The following is a 17,867-nucleotide window of genomic DNA, read 5'->3' as shown; positions in this document are numbered from 1 at the left end:
ATTTCTTTATGTAGCCCTTGCTGTCCTTGAACTTGCTCTGTTGACCAGGCTGGCCTCAATCTCAGAGATTATACTACAGACTTTAACACGTCTCTTTCCCAGTCTTCCTAGGCCTAGTCAGTCTTACAGAAGGGAGCCTCACCTGGCCATGCTCACCGGATTGAAGCCAACCAGGACCGGCAAGAAGACAGCTGTGTTATCCATGCAGTAGTCCATCTGGCCTGCCACAAAGGGCGCCTGAGAGTAGCAAGAAAGGAAGGGACAAGAAAAGAAGCTCCCCTGAGTGTTTCCAAAGACCCACATGGAACCTGCCTCAGCTTGCTTGCTAGAAATAGATTCCTCAACCAAGACTTAGTGAGTCCACCACCAGGTGGTGGCGCAAACCTTTTTTTTTTTTTTTTTTTTTTTTTTGTGGTTTTTTTTTTTTTTTCGAGACAGGGTTTCTCTGTATAGCCCTGGCTGTCCTGGAGCTCACTTTGTAGACCAGGCTGGCCTCGAACTCAGAAATCCGCCTGCCTCTGCCTCCCGAGTGCTGGGATTAAAGGCGAGGCGCAAACCTTTAATCCCAGCACTTGGGAGGCAGAGACAGATGGATTTCTGTGAGTTCAAGGCTAGTCTGGTCTACAGAGCAAGTTCCAGGACAGCCAGGATCACAGAGAGAAACCCTATCTCAAACAAACAAACAAAACAAAAACCTTATTGAATGCAAATTTGAAAAGCAGAGAGTACTTTAACAAGTTCTCCCCCCCCAAAAAACTACTTTTTCTTTGAGCTACGACTTCCTTATATAGTCCACGCTGGCCTTGGACACACAGTCATCCTCCTGCCTCTCCCTCCTGAGTGCTGGTATTATAAGCAATTCTCACCAAGCTAGTGCTACATTTTTCTTCTGTTCTCTCACAGAAATCTCCCAAATGGTAAGGTTTGAGAACTACTGACTCAATTGTAAGCTCCTTGTGGTCAGTCTCCTGTTTTACCTCATGGTACAACTGCTGGGATCTGATTCTCTGCACCCTAAACTCTAAGAATCAAAACTGCTGTGAGTGATAGGAACCCCAGCCAAGTGGTTCTCATACAAACATGCTGAGAATCTTGTTAAAATGCAGACTGACTCACTGGCACCTGAGATCCTCTACTCCCAACCAGGCAGAGTTGATGCGGATATTGCTGGTGGGGACGAAGCCAGGGGCCAGACTCTTGTCTGAAGAGCCAGAGAGAAAATACTTCAGGCTATGTGGGCCCTGTGATCTCTGTTCAACTACTTAAGCCCAGCACAAAAGAGGCCATGAGTTCTGAGTAAGCACAGAGGTTGCATGCCAGTAAAACTATCCACAAATTCAGGCAGCTGGCTGCACTGACTGCCAGAGTAGCTTGCTGACTCCTGGACTGGTCTGTCCATCTTGATTGTTGACACTGAATTACACACCAAGCACCCACCTCATCACCTAGCATCCACCATCCATGACAGCCTAGTCCTACCCGCTTCATCCTAGTAAAGCCGACCCACCCCTCCTGACCTCACACTTACAGAGAGTCCCACGGAAATGCCTATAACGACCACTCTCTTTTTCCCAGCAGCCACCTAGGAATGAAAGGGGTGCATTAGGGTCTCCAGGGTACAAATCTAGTGTGTGAGAAAATCAGGACCAGAGCAGGAGCCAGGCCTTGGCTGAAGGTTGGGGGTTTTCTAACCCTATGTAAAGGAATATATGGGCATCTCCAGGTAAGTAGTAACAGGAGACACAGACCTTCTTCAGCTCCTCGATTCCGTGTAGGGCGCTATCTTCTGTCCGTTCCCGAGAGGCTACAACAGACCTAAGGGTGCAAACTCAGCCGAGGTCAGTGGTATTAGGTAAGGAGCAGATACCTACTGGTGGTTAGGAAAGGTACACTAACAGAAAGGGATGGAGGAAAGCTATCATTGAACAGCGCCTACTGTTTAACAGGCTCTGTGATAGGCGTGACACACAATAAACATCTGTGACAGGGCCAGATACAAAGCCACAAGGGATGTTGGAGACTAAGGCAGGTTCAATATAATGCTTGACTAAATTCATTCAAATTTAGCCTCTAAAAAGACATTTGGGGGCTGGAGAGATGGCTCAGCAGTTAAGAGCACTGATTGTTCCTCCAAAGGTACTGAGTTCAATTTCCAGCAACCACATGGTGGCTCACAATCATCTGTAATGGGATCCAATGCCCACTTCTGGTATGTCTGAAGACAGCTACAGTATACTCATATACAATTAAAAAAAAAACAAAAAAACAAACAAACAAACAAAAAAACATTCAGGCCACGAGTACAGGTCGGGGTAACTTACCTGTCACCCCCTGCAATGAGGTATGTGTAAAGAGGTTTTTGTCCCAGACCTTTCATCAGCTGGTTGAAAGACACCTGTCCAGGGGGAGGGAATATGCCGACAGAGTGATTAAAAAGGACATAACACGGGTTCTCAGGTCCTAGAGGATCAAGGTGCATAATGGTCTTCTTAGGCCAATGCTTAACCCTAACTTGTTTGGAGTCCGCCACTTAAAGATGCAACTTGGAAATGATTACGTAGTGATGCACAAGATGTGAGGATGTTAACAAGAGAGTGCCGGGGCTCTAGTGGGGCCAGAGAAATCTGACTCCATCCTGAGCTCCAGGTTTTGGAGAGGAAGTGGGGAGAGAATACATCTATTGAGAGACCTTATTTCAGATGAGCCTTTTCGTTCTGGGGGCTATCCCCAGGAGGAGAAGGGAGAAGCCAGGAATTAAGGTACTCACAGACATAAGGAATGCCATACGACCAGAGGTGCCCCCTCCACTCAGCACCACCAGGCCCCCATCTGGCTCCTGAGGATGGAAAGAAGCCCAGGTCAGAGGGAGACTTGGAACACCTTCTTCTTCTCATCATCATAAAATGGAGGCGAGCATAGGCCAGGTGAGGTAGCAAAAAGAACAGTAATCTGGAGAAAGAAATCCTCTTGACTATCCTCTCTGACTAAGCTATTCATTAAAATTCCAGAAGGGATTTGAGAGCAGCTTTGTCAACTAACTAAAAGTAAATAATCAAAGCAGTGGTGCCAGCCAGCAGTTATTAGCTGGGTACATCCAAGCAAGTGACTACAATCAGCCTTTCTTTGTTTTCTGGTCTGGAAAGAGAACTTAAAAAAAAAAAAAGATAATAATACCAACTTTACTGGGTTTTGTGGATGTACAGAGTGTGGAAGTGCATTGCTGAGGATGGAGAGATGGCTCCGCCATGAACACACTGGCTGCCCTTTCAGAGGACCCCATGGCAGCTCACAATCATCTGTGATCCTTTCCTGCCTTCCAAGGGCACCAGGTACACACGTGGTACACAGACATACATGCAGCCAAAACAGCCATAAACATTTAAAAAATAATAATATTTTCAAAGGAAATGCACTGCTGCTGATAAAGTAGTATCCATCTGGTAGCTGTCATAACTATTATCAGTGACTAAAACAACAAAAAATATCCAAAGGGAAGACTAAAAGAATAAAGAACTGAGATTTATAAAAACAAGAAGTGGAGACCCGGGAAGGAGGAAGTTGGAGGGAACAGAAGTGTTTGGATGGATGAGAAGCAGGTGGGGAATTTGTACCTTCAGCACTTCCTGGACCTTGCCAGCCACTTGCAACATGGTGGTCAGAACTGACTCACTGTACAGTCGCTGTAGAGAGTGGACAGGAATCAGGATGGAGAAATGGGGTGGGGGGGTAGAGGTGAGAGAAAGGCAGTGAGATGACTCAGTGAGTTAAGAGGATTGTGGCCAAGTCTGATGATCTGAGTTTAATCCCAGGGACCCACATGGTGAAAGGACAGACTGATTCCCAAAAGTTGTCCTCTGACTTCCACACATTTCCTCATGGAACAAATCCTTCCACATCACAAAACAGATAAATAAATTTTAAAAATGGGAATGGGGAGGGGAGGAAGAAATGGAAGATGATGGATTGAGATTGAAGGAGAGGGATCAGGATTTCCTGTATCAGGAGGGTAGAGGTGGAAGTGTGGCCGACTTGACATCTTTATTTGCAGTGTCTGAGATTTGACTGTGGGTCACCTGGTAGGTGGGCATGATTTGCCCCTCCTCCTGGAATATCTCAGCATCACACTGCCCCAGCAGTTGAACAATTTTCTCTGCATCTGCTTTGTCCAAGTTCCGGGTCAGTGGGTTGGACTTCTCTGTGATTGGCACAGCTGCTTCATACCCTGACAACTAGAGACACACAAGGGTAGGGACAGAAAGCCAAAGTCTGCCTTATGCCTGCTGGACTGGAGGTGGGAGTGGCAGGAGGCCCAGTGTTTGGCTTAGATTCACATACTTCACACACACCGACTTGTGCACATACATGCACACATAAGGCACACACCATTCACATACTAAAAACTTAGTCTTCATGTGATGTTCTGAGCCTATTAGGAAAGGAAGATCATAAGGAAAGGTAAGGGGAAAGGTGCCTATCATGGTAAGTGTGCCTGCAATTCAGGCATTTGGAAAGTGAAGCTGCAACAAAGGGATCAGGAGTTCAAGGCTATCCTCAGATACATAGCAAGTTTGAGGCCAGCCTGGGCTAGACCGTGTAGCAAAAGAAAAAAAAAAAAAAATAGAAGAGGGAGTAGAAGTCCAGAGCTGAGGCCAGTCCAAACTTAACAGTATTTTAGGAATCAGAAGAGAAGGCTGAAATGGAGAAAGAACCTTACCTCCCATTCCCCAGGCTCAGGGGTCTCGATCACATGCTGATACCGCTTGGTGCTTGGCATGGTCCCACACTGCAGACTCTCCAACCCGCCTGCCTCTGCACTCACGCAATCTGTTCTGGCCCCAATAATTTGCTTCCAGTTGGCAGGGTCTTATCTGAGCCATGGAGATGATTAACCTAAGAACCCTGCCTCTCAAAACACCACCCCCTACGCCCCTCTCTTCAACACCCGTTCCTGTCGCCGGGGCTTCCAGCCCTCACAGGAGCTCCTGAGGGTCCTCTTTGCGTATACTCTGGCTTGCCAGCCTCTGCCCTTGGAGAAGAGGACCAGACGTTCTTTGCTTTTGCCCTTGCAGAACACCCAGGTCAGAAAGAATCCCTGAACAAATCTGTGGCCCAAATGCCTCCAAAGGCCAGAGATCAGGGTCAGTAGAAGTCAGAGGACTCAGGTCATGGCTTGATCACATGTCAGCATGCAGTCCTTCCCTGCCCCACTGGCTCATTTTATCTGCTCCTCTCTGAAAGAAAAGCAATAGACGCTTCTGGACCCCAGGTGTGCGAACACTGAACTGGATATCACAGAGGAGATGTCACAGAAATAGAAATACTGCTAAGAACAACGAGGACCAAGAAATTGCCCTAAATACCACAGTCTCTATTTCTCCTGACCCACTTTCTCCCAAATGGCAGACATCATTGGATACATGGACACATGGACACATAGATACATAGAAGCCATTGTTGGCATTGTTTTTAGATGAGGAAACAGCCTCAGACAAGTGGTTGGCTATTTAGGATCACACAGATTTCATACTCAGCTAACATATGAAATAATTTAAGGACCTAACATGTCTACATGTTTACTGAATGAATGCAACAACTAACAAGTTGTTGAATAATACTTATTCATACAGTGACAGAAGGTTTTTAAAGACTCTTGTTGCCGGGCAGTGGTGATGCACCCCTTTAATTCCAGCACTCGGGAGACAGAGGCAGGTGGATTTCTGAGTTTGAAGCCAGTCTGGTCTACAGAGTGAGTTCCAGGACAGCCAGGGCTACACAGAGAAACCCTGTCTTGGAAAAAAAAAAAAAAAAAAAAAAAAAAAAAAGACCCTTGTCCAGTGTTTGACACTATTGATATTCTAACAATTGTTTCATGTTTCTATGCTTTAAGGGTAGAAAACCTGAGGTGTGGGTTAACCGATTTCTCTCAAAGGAATGTGTTACACTCACACCCACGGGGGGGGGGGGGGGGGGAGAGAGAGAGAGATCTGCTTTTAAATTGCTCTTATATGCCCAGCCCTCTTTTTAATCCTTTCTAGTTCTTATAATGATGCCAGGCACATAGAAGATGATCAGTAAATATTTGCTGAATAAACGAAAGAGTGAATGAGAAAGCGAATGGAATCAAATCAGATCATGAATGGAAAAGAGACTTAAAAGCTGACGCAGTCTCCAAGAGGTTGTTAAAACAATAATTATCTCCATCATCCTCTGCTCGTGGCCCCCTCCTGCATTCGGAGATGGAATGCCTCTTCCTAACTTGGCTAATTTCATGCGGGGAAGGAGGTGCTTTCTCAGGTGCACAAGACCCTCACACCTGAGCCTGTCCTGGTGGCTCTAGTCAGTTAATCGGCTAGAGCAGGGAGGGTGAAGGAAGGGATAGGGGCCCCGGCAGGCCGCCATAGGGAGGGTCGTGGGAGGAGCCCAGGGAGAACGTGGCTGGGGGGAGAGGGGGGAGGGATGACGGCGGCGAGACAGGCCAGCGCGTCCCAGCCCGGCTGCAGCGGAGCGCGCCGGGCCAGCTCTGCAGAAGGCGGCGGCTGGCTCGCCGGGACGGTCACATCCCGCTGCAGGGGACCAGCTTTGGCCGCCGCACTGTCCTCTGCACCGGGGACGCAGGCCTCGCTGGCAACGCCCCCCGCTCAGAGTCAGACCACGCGGGGCCCTTGGGAAGGCCGGGGGGCCGGCAGACCCGCCGCCCGCGGCCACTCCGCCTCTGCCCTCTCTGCCCGCAGCTCGGCCGTCGCTGCCCGCCTTGGCGGGCCGGTGTCAGAATGGGGTAGGGCCAGCGCCAGTCTGGCGATGGGCCGCCCTCTGGGCACCGAGCGGCCCCCCGAGGCCTGACCGACCACGAGGACCCGGGAGGTGGGTGTGGGCTGATGAGACCGCGCGGGTGGGGGCAGGGGTGGGCACCCGGGTTATGCGGAGGCGGGAAAGGCGCGGGGGAAATGGGCTGTGGGCCCTGAGAAGCCTGGGAGAGCTGCTGCATTCCACTTTCGTGATGGGCAGCTCCTGACCCCTCAACTCCTGTCTCCTCTAGGATCCTCGTCTGGATGTCAAGCGAATGCCTCTGGCCCCTCCAGCGAACTCGGTGGAAACCATGGCTTCTTTGATGCCTCTTTCCCCATATCTGAGTCCCACGGTCCTCCTGCTGGTCAGCTGTGACCTGGGTTTTGTGCGAGCAGGTAAGTGAAGAGGATGCCCGCAGTGAGGGGTCTGTCAGAGCTAGTGTGGAGGTGAAACCTCTTAACCTGTTAACACTCGGGCACCCCCCAGACCGACCTCCCTCTCCTGTGAATGTGACGGTCACTCATCTCAGAGCCAACTCAGCCACTGTGTCCTGGGACGTTCCAGAAGGCAACATCGTCATTGGCTACTCCATTTCCCAGCAAGTATGAATCACCCTGTTTCCCCAACCTGTGCCCTTGGGTCTCTGAACATCCCTCCAGCTTCTTCTTCTTCACTATTCCTTTTGAGTTCTTGGATGTTACAGAGTCCTGAGTTAAGCCTGATGGCGAGGGACTGAGGCTAGGCTGCCGTCCTTTCTCTACATCTCCTTGCAGCGACAGAATGGCCCGGGGCAGCGTGTAATCAGAGAAGTGAACACCACCACCAGGGCCTGCGCTCTCTGGGGCCTGGCTGAAGACAGTGACTACACAGTGCAGGTTAGGAGCATCGGCCTCCGGGGAGAGAGCCCTCCAGGGCCCCGTGTGCACTTCCGCACGCTCAAGGGTTCTGACAGGCTGCCCTCCAACAGCTCCAGTCCAGGTAAGAGCCTGTGTGAGTGGCCTTTTACCTGGCTTTAAACCTCACATTTACTTGCTTAAGGCTAACAACTGTCTAGCTCAGATGAATAGGATGATTTAATTCCTTCTACTGCCAGGGAAGGAAAGAAAAACAGGTGGGCAGGGGACCAGCTATAGAGACACTGCTAATGAATCCTTTGGGGGAAGGGCTTTTAAACATCCTTTTACACAAAGTCCCATCACATCGGCCATATCCTGATTTAAGCAAGTTCTATAATCACCCTTTACTCTCTAAATGCTACCCACCAAAGGTTTCTCCCTGAGCAGGGCCACCCCATATCTCCAGGCTCGGTGCAATGATGGACCCAGCCTGACTTCAACCTCCAGCATTTCCCTTCTGTATGTGACAGAGCTCTTCAGTGGGTCCTTTGTAACCCAGAGAATGGCTGTCTTCTTAGGTGATATTACAGTGGAGGGTCTGGATGGAGAGCGGCCATTGCAGACAGGGGAAGTCGTCATCATTGTAGTGGTATTGCTCATGTGGGCTGGTAAGTACTGGATGGGAAAGCAGGGACTTGGGTCTGATATAGTGGCAAGTGGCGAAGTGCTTTTTTCTCCCCTTTCTCAGGGGAGAAAAAAGCAATGGTGAGGGTGGGTGGCTGGAGGGAGGTAATCGGGACAACTTCGAGGGGGAGAGAGGCTTCTGCAAGCCCAGAGATGAGGGTTGCATGGGCACCAGGAAGTCAAGGATTCTCTAGTTTCATTGATAACTCAGTACCCTGCAAGGCTTCAAGAACCCTGAATCAAGATCAAGGCTCAGATGGTATTGTGTTTCCAGCTGTAATCGGGCTATTCTGCCGTCAGTATGACATCATCAAGGACAACGACTCCAACAACAACCCCAAGGAGAAGGGGAAGGGGCCTGAACAGAGTCCTCAGGGAAGGCCAGTGGGGACAACAAGACAGGTGATGTGGGACCAGTGAGTGTGATAAGGGGGATTTGGGTGCAGAGGGATCATCACTGAAAGACAGAATAGGCGGTGTGTCGGTGTGTCTGTGTGTGTGTACACTGTGTGCATGGAATGTCTGGGATGGAGGAGTCCAGAAGGCAAGGGTGGCATATTTACCTTTCTGGAATTCAGGATGGGTAATTTTTCTCTTACAGAAAAAGTCTCCATCAATCAACACCATTGATGTTTGATCGGATGAAGAACCAGAACCAGAAGAGAGGATGCACTGTGAGGATGCACTGTATGAGTAAGGGGGCGGGGGCAGGAAAGCCTAAGATGGTGACCCGCTTGAGACTCCCACAAGGCAGTATGCTCCCAGAATCCCAGGCTGGTACCCATCCTCTTTCCACTGTAAGCAGGGCCAGAATGTAGGTCTGGTAGATTCTGTATCCCTGGACTTGGGAGTGGATATCAAATGGAATATCTCCCATCCCCCAGGTCCAGGGGAGAATCACTTATTCAACCCTATCCCACTAGGTCCTCGCTAGGGGCCCCATGTCACCTGCATCAGGACTATTGGCACTCACTAGCTGCCCCTACAGCTTGCCTCTGGGCCTCAGAGAGGGGTGTTTCTGCCCGGGTTGCCCTCCTTCAGTGAGTCAGAAGAACCTTCTGGGCCTAGAGGCAGACGCTGCATTGCACTATTCCAGTGTCTTCCACGGAGCCTCTGGGGCTCCTCCCTCACCTGGCAGCCCCTCCAGCTGCTGGTGATCTCACCCCTGGGACATTTTTCCAATAAAGGTTCTGGACAAACTGGAACTGACTGGTTCCTGTATGGTATGCTGAAGACATCTCTACACCTTGTCAGTTCTTCTCAGGCCTCCACCAACCTGAAAGGACAGAGTCTTGATAAGATGTTTGCGTCAGTGTAACAATGTATTCATCTAAGATGGGCGGGGAAAGACAAAAGGGGAGGGGATGAAAGCCAAAGGCCTCCCTTCTTTGTCTTTGCTGAATGAGAAGAGAGAAAATGAGAAGTCACAGTTTTCATACCAACAGAAACCAGGCCATGTCATATAAAAGGGCCAGTAGATTTTTTTTTTATCTTTGTTCAGGACCTTGTGCATACTAAGCAAATATTCTACTGTTGCGCTATATAACCAATCCCTTCCCTGCACTTTTGACTCCAGCACTCACTTTGGGGAAATGGTCAGAAGGGCTGAGCTGTCTTAGGAGCTGACAGGAGAGCAGCCACCACTAATGTGCCCTTGGTGCCATGTGTTCTCACCCCGGGCACACCAGTGCCTCGTCTTTGTTTTCTTTTTCATCTATGTCTTTGTTCATTCAAAGTTAATAATAATTGTAATCCATAAATGAGTTTATATTTATACTCTAACATATCCAGAGGATTCTAGAAATAAAGCTGAGGGGTTTGGATGCCCCTATCAAAAAAAGTATAATTTGAGTTCTGGGACCTATTTGTTACCTGTGAAAAAAGGGAATCTGTCCCCTTCTGATTCTTAATTTTCTAGAGGGATGTGGTGGCAGGAAGAGAAATACTCGTTACCATTGGCAACTGCAGTGCGCTCAAGGCTTTGGGCCCAGCATTTGCCTGGGGGGCATATGCTATGCTTTTAGGGGGGGATAGGGCTTGCCCACCTTGGGTCATTTAGAGAAGGCCTATGACTAACGTTTCTGCATTTCATTCTGTCTCTTGATCTTTTGGGAGAAACAAGAACAAAAATTATTGAAAGGATCCCAAAGAAGATGGTATCTTTTTTTGCTTAACTAATCACAACCACAGGTGTCATGCAGCTCTAAACTAGGAGGGGAACCAAGCTCTGGTCTGCCTCCTGCACTGTCCCATAGAGACATCTGGGTTTCAGGAATCTGCCTTGAACTCAATGACCAAACAGGGTGCCTTTTCTTTCCCTAGCCAGTGCTTCCAATATATCCACCATATCCTGGATAATTTCCTGAGACTGTGTTTCAGAGTAGAGAAGTTGGGCATGGAGACAATGAGTTGAGGAGAGTTGAGCCTTCTTACGGGAATTAAAAGGTTATTAGCTGTGGGTTAAATGCCGGTTCCACCCTTTACAAGCTGTTTTAACTTTGGCGAGTAACTCCTTTAATCTGCCTCCTGTTGGGTAAAATGGGTCTGTACCGCTGCTGAATTCAAACACAGTGCCAAGTATATCCTTGAGCTTTCACTGTTATCTGTCAGTATTGAGTGGCCTCCCGCAAGTCACCTAAGTTTTGGGATGACGTGAAGATTTCAGCTCCGCGAATTGTCTTTTGCCTCTCGTAGCACCTGCCTTGCTCTCCTCCAGAGTTTAAGCAACTAAAGCACATCTGGCCGGGTAGGACAATAAGAAAACGTAAGGATATGGTGACGTAGAATCCGGAGAGGACCGAAGACTTGTGGGCGGAGGTTTGCGTTAGGTTTGCATGCAGCCACAGGATTGGTCGCGGAGAGAATTCCACAACCCCTCTTATGGGCCCGCCTTAGGACTCACTGCGCTTGCGCACGTCCTGTTCGCTCCGTCGCGAACCCACTACGTGACCTTATGACGTATGTCGCACTCACGTTGCCTGTGCGTCAGCGGTTAGCGCCGCCGATGCTTGGCGGGTTGTCCAGGTAACCACGGGAGTTGTCTCGGTCAGTGAGCATCCGAGACCGGTGTACGTCATGCAGTTGAAGCACCTGAGGACCCTGCTGAGCCCTCAGGTGAGGAATCGCATGCCTCTTCCATTCCCAGGCCACCAGGCGTTCAAAAAAAAAAAAAAAAAAAAAAGTAAGGGAACATAAGTTCATACTTTTTGAGCGTCTACTTTGTTCAGAAGACCGTGAAAGCTCTTTCAGCAGGCGACATGCATCACTAACGACTCTAAGCTTTCTTTGCATGACATTACATCAGTTGAGTGCCAGGCCCCAAGCTTAGGCTCTCCGGGATCACCCGCATTACGCGTCAAGGCTCTTTTTGGAAGGAGAGGCGCATATATAGTCAACCTTCATAAGTCTACACAGGATGAAATGAGCACTTTAGATATAAACCCTAAAAAAAGGTAGAGCAGAAGCTGAACCCTCTTTTGGATTGTGAAAGTGTGTCTCCTCAGAAGCAGAAGAGGCTGGGTGGGCGCTGGAGGAGGAGCCCAGAGACATAAACGAAGATTATGTTTGGTTTGGGCGTGAAGAGGACAGAGTCTCTGTCTTAGCTTAGCTCCAACACTGACTTGACCAAATGGTATTTCTGGCTTTAACCATCACCATACGCAATCATTCTATCACTAGCTTCTTCATCTGGTAAAGAAAAGGCGCAGGGAGAGCAACTGTAAGCGACTTAGGAGAATGTTAAATAAAGTTCTACACAGAACAGAATCTTATAAGCCTTGGTAGCCCAGGCTAGTAATCTCAGCAATTGTGGAGGTAGGAGGATCAGGAATGCAAGGCCATTCTTAGCTACGTGGAGAGTTCAAGGCCAGCCTGGGCTACTTGAGACTCTTAGGAGAGGGGGTAGGGGAAGGGAGAGAAGGGAAGGAAAGGGGAGGGGAGAAAAGGGGAGGGGGAAGGGGAAAAGGGAGAGAGGAGGGAAGGGAAGGGGAGGGTAGGAGAGAGAGAGGGGGGAGGGGAGAGGAAGAGGAAGAGGAAAGGCCTGTGAGCTGGCTCACTGGCTAAGGTACTTGCCACTAAGCCTGACCTCCTGAGTTTGAGCCCTGTGACCCACACAGTGGAAGGAAAGAGCCAGCTTGTGCAAGTTGTCCCACCCCACTCAAAATGTAAGGAAAAAGTTTTAAAGAGCATAAGAAAACTGGAAAGCCATAAGAAGGATGATTGACAAGAGAGAAAGGCATTCCAAAGTGAAAGGACAGGCTAACACAACACAGATAAGAAGGTTGGCTATGGGGGAAATGACTCATCACCAGCGTGGGAAACTGAGTTCAGATCTCCAGCATCCTCTTCAGAGCCAGGTGCACCTGTAATCTCAGTGTTTCGAAGGTAGACAGGTGGTCCCTAGAGTTCTAGTCCTAGAACTGGAATTACGAGCTTTCAGTGCAATGAGAGACTCTGTCTTTCAAAAAGTAAGATGGAGAATGACTGTGAAAACACTTGACCTCTGGTCTCTACATGCACACATAGACAGGCCCATATAGCAACATCCTCCCGACACACACAGACAGACAGACAGACAGACTCCCTTACCTGATTGTGCTGTTACATGCCTGTAGTCTTAGAACCTAGGAGGCTGAGGCAGGAGGATGGCTGTGAGCTCAAAGCCAGTTTGAATATGTAGCAAGAACTTCTTTTTAAAAAGTAAGAGTAGCAAGCATAATGGCTCATGCCTGTAGTATGAACACTCAGGAGCAGGAGGTAGATTTCTGTAAGTTCAATGCCAGTCTGCTCTACACAGCGAGTTCTAGGCTACACAGAGAGATCCTGTCTCAAAAATTAATTCTAAGAATAATATATGGCAGAATTAAGCCATCAATACATATACCATTAGACATTAGAATTACAGCTTATATAGTCAAACATACATGGATTCAAATATTGCATCTGCCATCTAAAAACTGTCTATATAAACCTGAGCAAGTTTCTTAATTTTCAATGCCTCAGTTTCTCCGTATGTAAAATGGGAATAATAATAGCTTGTACTTCAGAGTTATGAGATGTGGTACTTAATAGGTGTCAAGCATTTATGAAAATGCCTGCCTGGCTCCATTTCACTTAATCCACAAGGCAGATAGCCAGGGCACTTACTGTAGAGAGAAGAGAACTCACTGATTGTGGTACTCAGGAATATTTGCAGACAGTAGCAGATAGAGCCCTAGCTCAGGGGTAGAGTAATAATAGAGTTGTGCTCCTTGTGGGATAAACTGGTACTGTAAGCTGTAATTTCAAAATACCCTAATGGAAAAATTGGCAATAGAACCTTTTGGTCTCTTAAAAAAAATAAAATAAAAAAGATGCTGCCACGGTGCAGCTGGGACAGATGCCCAGGATGGACTCAGCCCAGGAGGGAGGGTGATCCGCCAAAGCTGACGAAGCACCTGCCCCCACTTCTACCCTACTGTAGTGAGTGCTTGGGGCTTCACTGTGGTGATGGTGTGGCTGTTTTCTGGCTCTGGTTTGGGGACTTGGGTGTAATGATCCTTTTCCATATGGGCTTTGGGGGGATTTGGGTTAGGTGTGGGAAGTAAAAGTGTGTTAAGCCAGGCCTCCAGTAGCCCAAGTAGCTAATCGGACATTTGGAATAGGAGCTGAGTTTTATTTCAAGAACAGAAACCTTTAGTGAGCGAGCCTAAGGCGACCACAGCTGGTGCGGTGAGGAACAAACAGGAAGAATGATGTCACTGGGTGGTGGTCACTTATTTTCTCCTTTGATTTTTTTTTTTTTTTAAGACAGGATCTCTTATAGCCCAGGCTAGCTTCAAGCTTGCTGTGTAGCTGAGGAAAGACCTTACACATCTGATCCTCCTGCCTTCAGCTCCCGGGTGCTAGAATTATAGGGGTGTGCCACCACACCTGTCACTCCCATATTCTTTTGCCTGTTGACTTACTTAGCTTTTTAAGGTGCCAGGGATCAAACTCGGGGATTCACAAATGCCCACCGAGCACATCTCCGACTGAGCTGTCAGCCTTTGCAGAAGGCACTCTTAACTCCAGACTTTCAGAATGTGGGCATTTAAGCAGGGGAGGAGGCCTTGTTTCCATTATCAATTGAACAAATCTCAGTTCTAGTTATGTCACTCCTTGTTCAGGACCCCCACTGTCCCTCCCTCCCTCCCTCCCTCCCTCCCTCCAAAGACTCTCCCTGCGGTGGCCCCCTCTATGCTTCCCCTTCCCGCCCCCCCTTCCTCTGCTCTTTTGTACAAACTCTCGGCTCCCTTAAACTGCAGTTCCTTGACTTCCCTGTGCTATCCACTGCATCCAAAGTGATTCATCATCCACCAGTACTCCTCCTTCAGAGTTTAGTTTTCATCATTTAAGCATAAAATTGTCTTGGGCTTCTCTAAATCATTACTGCACTCAGTACATTTTCTTCTTATGGGGCCTTTCCAATTTTGTAGCATCTTATTAGGTCCCAGGGTAGGTTCCATGTTTTGCTCTTTGTCTCTCTGTCAGCTCCTGGCCAAGTGCCTTTCTTGATGAAATGCTTGAAAACATTAATTGAATGAGTAGCTATAACGATAAACATTTATCAGCTGAATTGATTTTTTTTTCAGTAGCAGGCTTTAGAGCTGAGGGACAAGGAGGCCACTGCTTTTGGAACAGCTGATACCTTCCATTTGTATCATGAGTCTCAGAAAGCTCATTAGGGGCTCAGGAGATGGGTTGGTAGGTAAAGTGTTTGGTTAGCTTGAGTTAAGCCCTGGCTTCCTTCCCCAGCATGCCTTGAATCCTAGCACTCAGAAGAGGAGGTCCTGGGGGTCAGAAGTTCATGTCACCCTTAGCTATGGAGTGAACCTGAAGCCAGTCTGGGTTACACAAAGTCCTAGAGAATATTGCTCATACATTCCAGGTATACAAACCATTTCTTCTATTTTGTTTAATCTGAGGAAAACACTATGTGCAGAAGAATGTAAAGCCCACACTAGGGGCTGATGAGATTGGAGATGCTTCGTGTACCAGCACCGTGATAACATTAGCTCTTTATCTCCGCAGGATGGAGCTGCGAAGGTGACATGCATGGCCTGGTCCCAGAACAATGCTAAATTTGCTGTCTGCACAGTGGACCGAGTGGTACTTCTGTATGATGAACATGGGGAGCGGAGAGACAAGTTCTCCACCAAACCAGCTGACATGAAGGTGGAGAGGACTCCCGCACGGCACATACACTGTGCCCTGTGCCCTAAACTGTTACCCTAGAAAACTTTGTAATCTGCCTTCTAGCCCTGGGCTTGGAAAATGGTTTACCCATTTTCTCAGTATGAATCTTCTGGGTCTGTCGGGACATGCGTATGTCTTCTTTTTTCTTTCATTTGTACTCATTAATTTTGTTTTGATTCCTAGTACGGCAGGAAAAGCTACATGGTGAAAGGCATGGCTTTCTCTCCCGATTCCACAAAAATTGCCATAGGACAGACTGACAACATCATCTATGTCTACAAGATTGGAGAAGATTGGTGAGGACAGATGTGGGAGTGGGTGGCCTGCAAAAGAAGAGTTGGGTGTAAGAAATGCCTGGCTGGGGTCGGGATGGGGAATTGGTGCCAGGCATGAGAAATGCCTCACTGGGGTGGCAATAGGTGTCAGGGGCAGAGGTTTGATGCCAGGATCAGGTGTGGGAGGCAGAGACTTTCTAGAGTCTGCTGTATCCGTACCTTTGCCCACCCCACGTGTCCATCGGTCCCATCCCTGGAAGAATGAGTGGAAGGCCAGTGGCAGGTCCTGAGAGCCAGTGTGGGGCTGTCTTTGATGTAGCTCCAGGGCTTCTTGGGCACCCACTCACATCTCCTTCAGACCTCCCACAGAAGGATAGGAAACACCAGTGGGTCAGGAAAGGTGTCCTGTCTTGCCTGTCTCCATCACCATCAATGTGGGGCCGTAATTTTAAGCATGCTTCCTTTCCTTTTGTTTGGCAGGGGAGACAAGAAGGTCATCTGCAACAAGTTCATCCAGACGGTAAAGCTCAGAGTCTGCCTGCCTGTGACTGTAACCAGGAGCTGCCTTTGCTAATGTCGAAAGCTGGTTTGACCTGCTAAAGGATGGCATTGCCTGGATGCTCATTGTCACCTACTAAAGAGAGCCTAGTTGTAGTCCCTCCTCGCAGACCTCCCCTGTAGGAGACTAGGATGGCTGTGGTGGGTGTGGGGTTGGCCTAGAGCTGCTAATCCACACAGGTGGGTTGTCCCTTTACCCTTCTGCATACAGAGTGCTGTGACTTGTCTGCAGTGGCCTGCGGAATACGTCATTGTCTTTGGACTGGCAGAAGGCAAGGTAAAGGCGGGGAGGGAGAAGGAAGGGAAGGTGTTAGGTGGAGATACTGGTCCTGGGTGGGGGTGGGAGCAGCAGGGTTCCTTCTTTCCCCTGGAGCCCGAGTGGGTACTGCATGAGGACCAGCTTTGTTTATCTTGGGGTTTTGCCTTTGTTTCTCAGGACCTGGGTGAGATTGAACGTAGTCTAGCCAAACTTGTGTGTATTCTTTAATTTTTTTTTCTCAGGTTCGCTTAGCAAACACTAAAACTAACAAGTCATCTACTATCTATGGGACAGAGTCTTACGTGGTAGCACTGACAACCAAGTGAGTTCCAAAAGTAGCATTGGAACTGTCAGGCACAAGTGCATCTGACAGAAAGCAGCCTTTGTCAGCGAGGTGATGGTCTCTCCCTCTGTGTCTCCCTTTCTGCCTTTGCTCTTCAGCTGCTCTGGGAAGGGGATCCTCTCGGGTCACGCAGACGGCACCATCGTCAGGTACTTCTTCGATGATGAAGGCTCTGGAGAGTCACAGGTATGCTTAAAGTATCCTGTGGGGCAGGGTGAACATTCCAGGACCCCCTCCCCCCGAGGGGGAAGCTGTATGCCTAAGCACCTTGATGGAGCTATTGGGGGAGGAGGCTGGAAGACTGTGATCTTAGAGAGAAGCGTTTGGATGCCACCACAGAGATGCATTTAGGAGTTTAGAGCTTACTATTTATAGCCAGGAGTAGGTGGAAGGGACCTTGAGAGAGGGAAATAAAGACTCAAAGGGGAACAAAAAGTGAAAATTATTTCCGTTTATGTAAATACATACATATACACAAATATGTGTGCATATATACATATTTATATAACACATGTACATACAAATGCATAGGAGAAAAAAGAGGCCAGCAAGATAGGCCAGCAAGTAAAGGTGCCTGGTGCCAAACCTGACAGGACCCAGGAGTACAAGGAGAGAACAGACTTCTGCAAGCTGTCCTCTGTCCTTCACCCACGCGTACACATGTGCAGTGCACACACATAATGCAGTCAGGCATGAATATACACACAAACACATACAAATAAATTCAACAAAGAGTTAACTCGTTTTCTTTGAAAAAGAAAAGATAGGCGTAAAGGGGAATGTTGATGTTTTACTCTGTATAACTCAGTACTGTATAAATAAATCATTTACATTGTAAGTCACCTGTATAACTAATTAGACAGCCCTCCTTGAAAAAGAAGCCATATGCTCTCTTGGACATAGACAGTGTT

The 17,867-nt window shown here is 48.3% G+C and overlaps 3 protein-coding genes across 11 annotated transcripts in view; 2 read left to right on the top strand and 1 right to left on the bottom strand.

Moving 5' to 3' along the window:
* Gckr (glucokinase regulatory protein) overlaps window positions 1-5,128 on the bottom strand; it is a 30,037-nt gene extending 24,909 nt beyond the window's left edge. For 2 of the 4 annotated variants that reach the window (NM_001374741.1, NM_144909.2), the window contains exons 1-8: window positions 4,715-4,831; window positions 4,074-4,229; window positions 3,612-3,680; window positions 2,768-2,836; window positions 2,322-2,395; window positions 1,749-1,815; window positions 1,529-1,582; window positions 143-237 (exon numbers count right to left, since the gene is read on the bottom strand). In NM_001374741.1, coding sequence (NP_001361670.1) covers window positions 143-237; window positions 1,529-1,582; window positions 1,749-1,815; window positions 2,322-2,395; window positions 2,768-2,836; window positions 3,612-3,680; window positions 4,074-4,229; window positions 4,715-4,774 — 644 coding nt within the window. In that variant the 5' untranslated portion in view covers window positions 4,775-4,831. Of the gene's footprint in view, window positions 1-142; window positions 238-1,528; window positions 1,583-1,748; window positions 1,816-2,321; window positions 2,396-2,767; window positions 2,837-3,611; window positions 3,681-4,073; window positions 4,230-4,714 lie in introns of all 4 variants that reach the window. The other 2 variants (XM_006503882.4, XM_006503883.4) reach the window with 2 other exon arrangements.
* A 1,330-nt stretch (window positions 5,129-6,458) lies between these two features.
* Fndc4 (fibronectin type III domain containing 4) lies at window positions 6,459-10,152 on the top strand. 4 transcript variants are annotated; one of them, NM_001378890.1, is made up of 8 exons: window positions 6,459-6,861; window positions 7,037-7,181; window positions 7,273-7,388; window positions 7,560-7,764; window positions 8,201-8,290; window positions 8,581-8,722; window positions 8,908-8,980; window positions 9,230-10,149. In NM_001378890.1, exons 2-8 carry the CDS (start codon window positions 7,061-7,063, stop codon window positions 9,461-9,463), a joined length of 981 nt encoding a protein of 326 aa, NP_001365819.1. In that variant the 5' UTR covers window positions 6,459-6,861; window positions 7,037-7,060; the 3' UTR covers window positions 9,464-10,149. The 4 variants fall into 4 exon arrangements, with proteins under 4 accessions (NP_001365819.1, NP_001343875.1, NP_071869.2 ...); NM_001356946.1 differs by having other exon boundaries at window positions 6,462-6,861; window positions 8,581-8,708; window positions 9,230-10,152; NM_022424.6 differs by having other exon boundaries at window positions 6,462-6,861; window positions 8,581-8,708; window positions 8,908-10,152.
* An 850-nt stretch (window positions 10,153-11,002) lies between these two features.
* Ift172 (intraflagellar transport 172) overlaps window positions 11,003-17,867 on the top strand; it is a 38,113-nt gene continuing 31,248 nt past the window's right edge. For 2 of the 3 annotated variants that reach the window (XR_003955698.1, XR_003955699.1), the window contains exons 1-7: window positions 11,003-11,420; window positions 15,357-15,500; window positions 15,705-15,817; window positions 16,277-16,316; window positions 16,566-16,631; window positions 16,856-16,935; window positions 17,055-17,142. Coding sequence is in view for 1 of the 3 variants with exons in the window: in NM_026298.5 (NP_080574.5) it covers window positions 11,382-11,420; window positions 15,357-15,500; window positions 15,705-15,817; window positions 16,277-16,316; window positions 16,566-16,631; window positions 16,856-16,935; window positions 17,055-17,142 (570 nt within the window). In the remaining 2 variants the exon portion in view is untranslated. The remainder of the gene's footprint in view (window positions 11,421-15,356; window positions 15,501-15,704; window positions 15,818-16,276; window positions 16,317-16,565; window positions 16,632-16,855; window positions 16,936-17,054; window positions 17,143-17,867) is intronic. The other variant, NM_026298.5, reaches the window with a different exon arrangement.

Source organism: Mus musculus, chromosome 5, assembly GCF_000001635.26.
Source record: "Mus musculus strain C57BL/6J chromosome 5, GRCm38.p6 C57BL/6J".
NCBI classification, from domain to species: Eukaryota; Metazoa; Chordata; class Mammalia; order Rodentia; family Muridae; genus Mus; species Mus musculus.
The sequence above is the reverse complement of the archived record's forward strand: the minus strand, read 5'-3'. Positions and strand labels throughout refer to the sequence as shown.

Excerpts from the sequence above, each read along its gene's own strand:
- Fndc4 (NM_001378890.1), top strand. The coding sequence starts at position 7,061 with ATGCCTCTGGCCCCTCCAGCGAACTCGGTGGAAACCATGGCTTCTTTG. Across the intron at positions 7,765-8,200 it reads CTCCAACAGCTCCAGTCCAG|GTGATATTACAGTGGAGGGT; the intron begins GTAAGAGCCTGT and ends CTGTCTTCTTAG. Across the intron at positions 8,291-8,580 it reads GGTATTGCTCATGTGGGCTG|CTGTAATCGGGCTATTCTGC; the intron begins GTAAGTACTGGA and ends TTGTGTTTCCAG.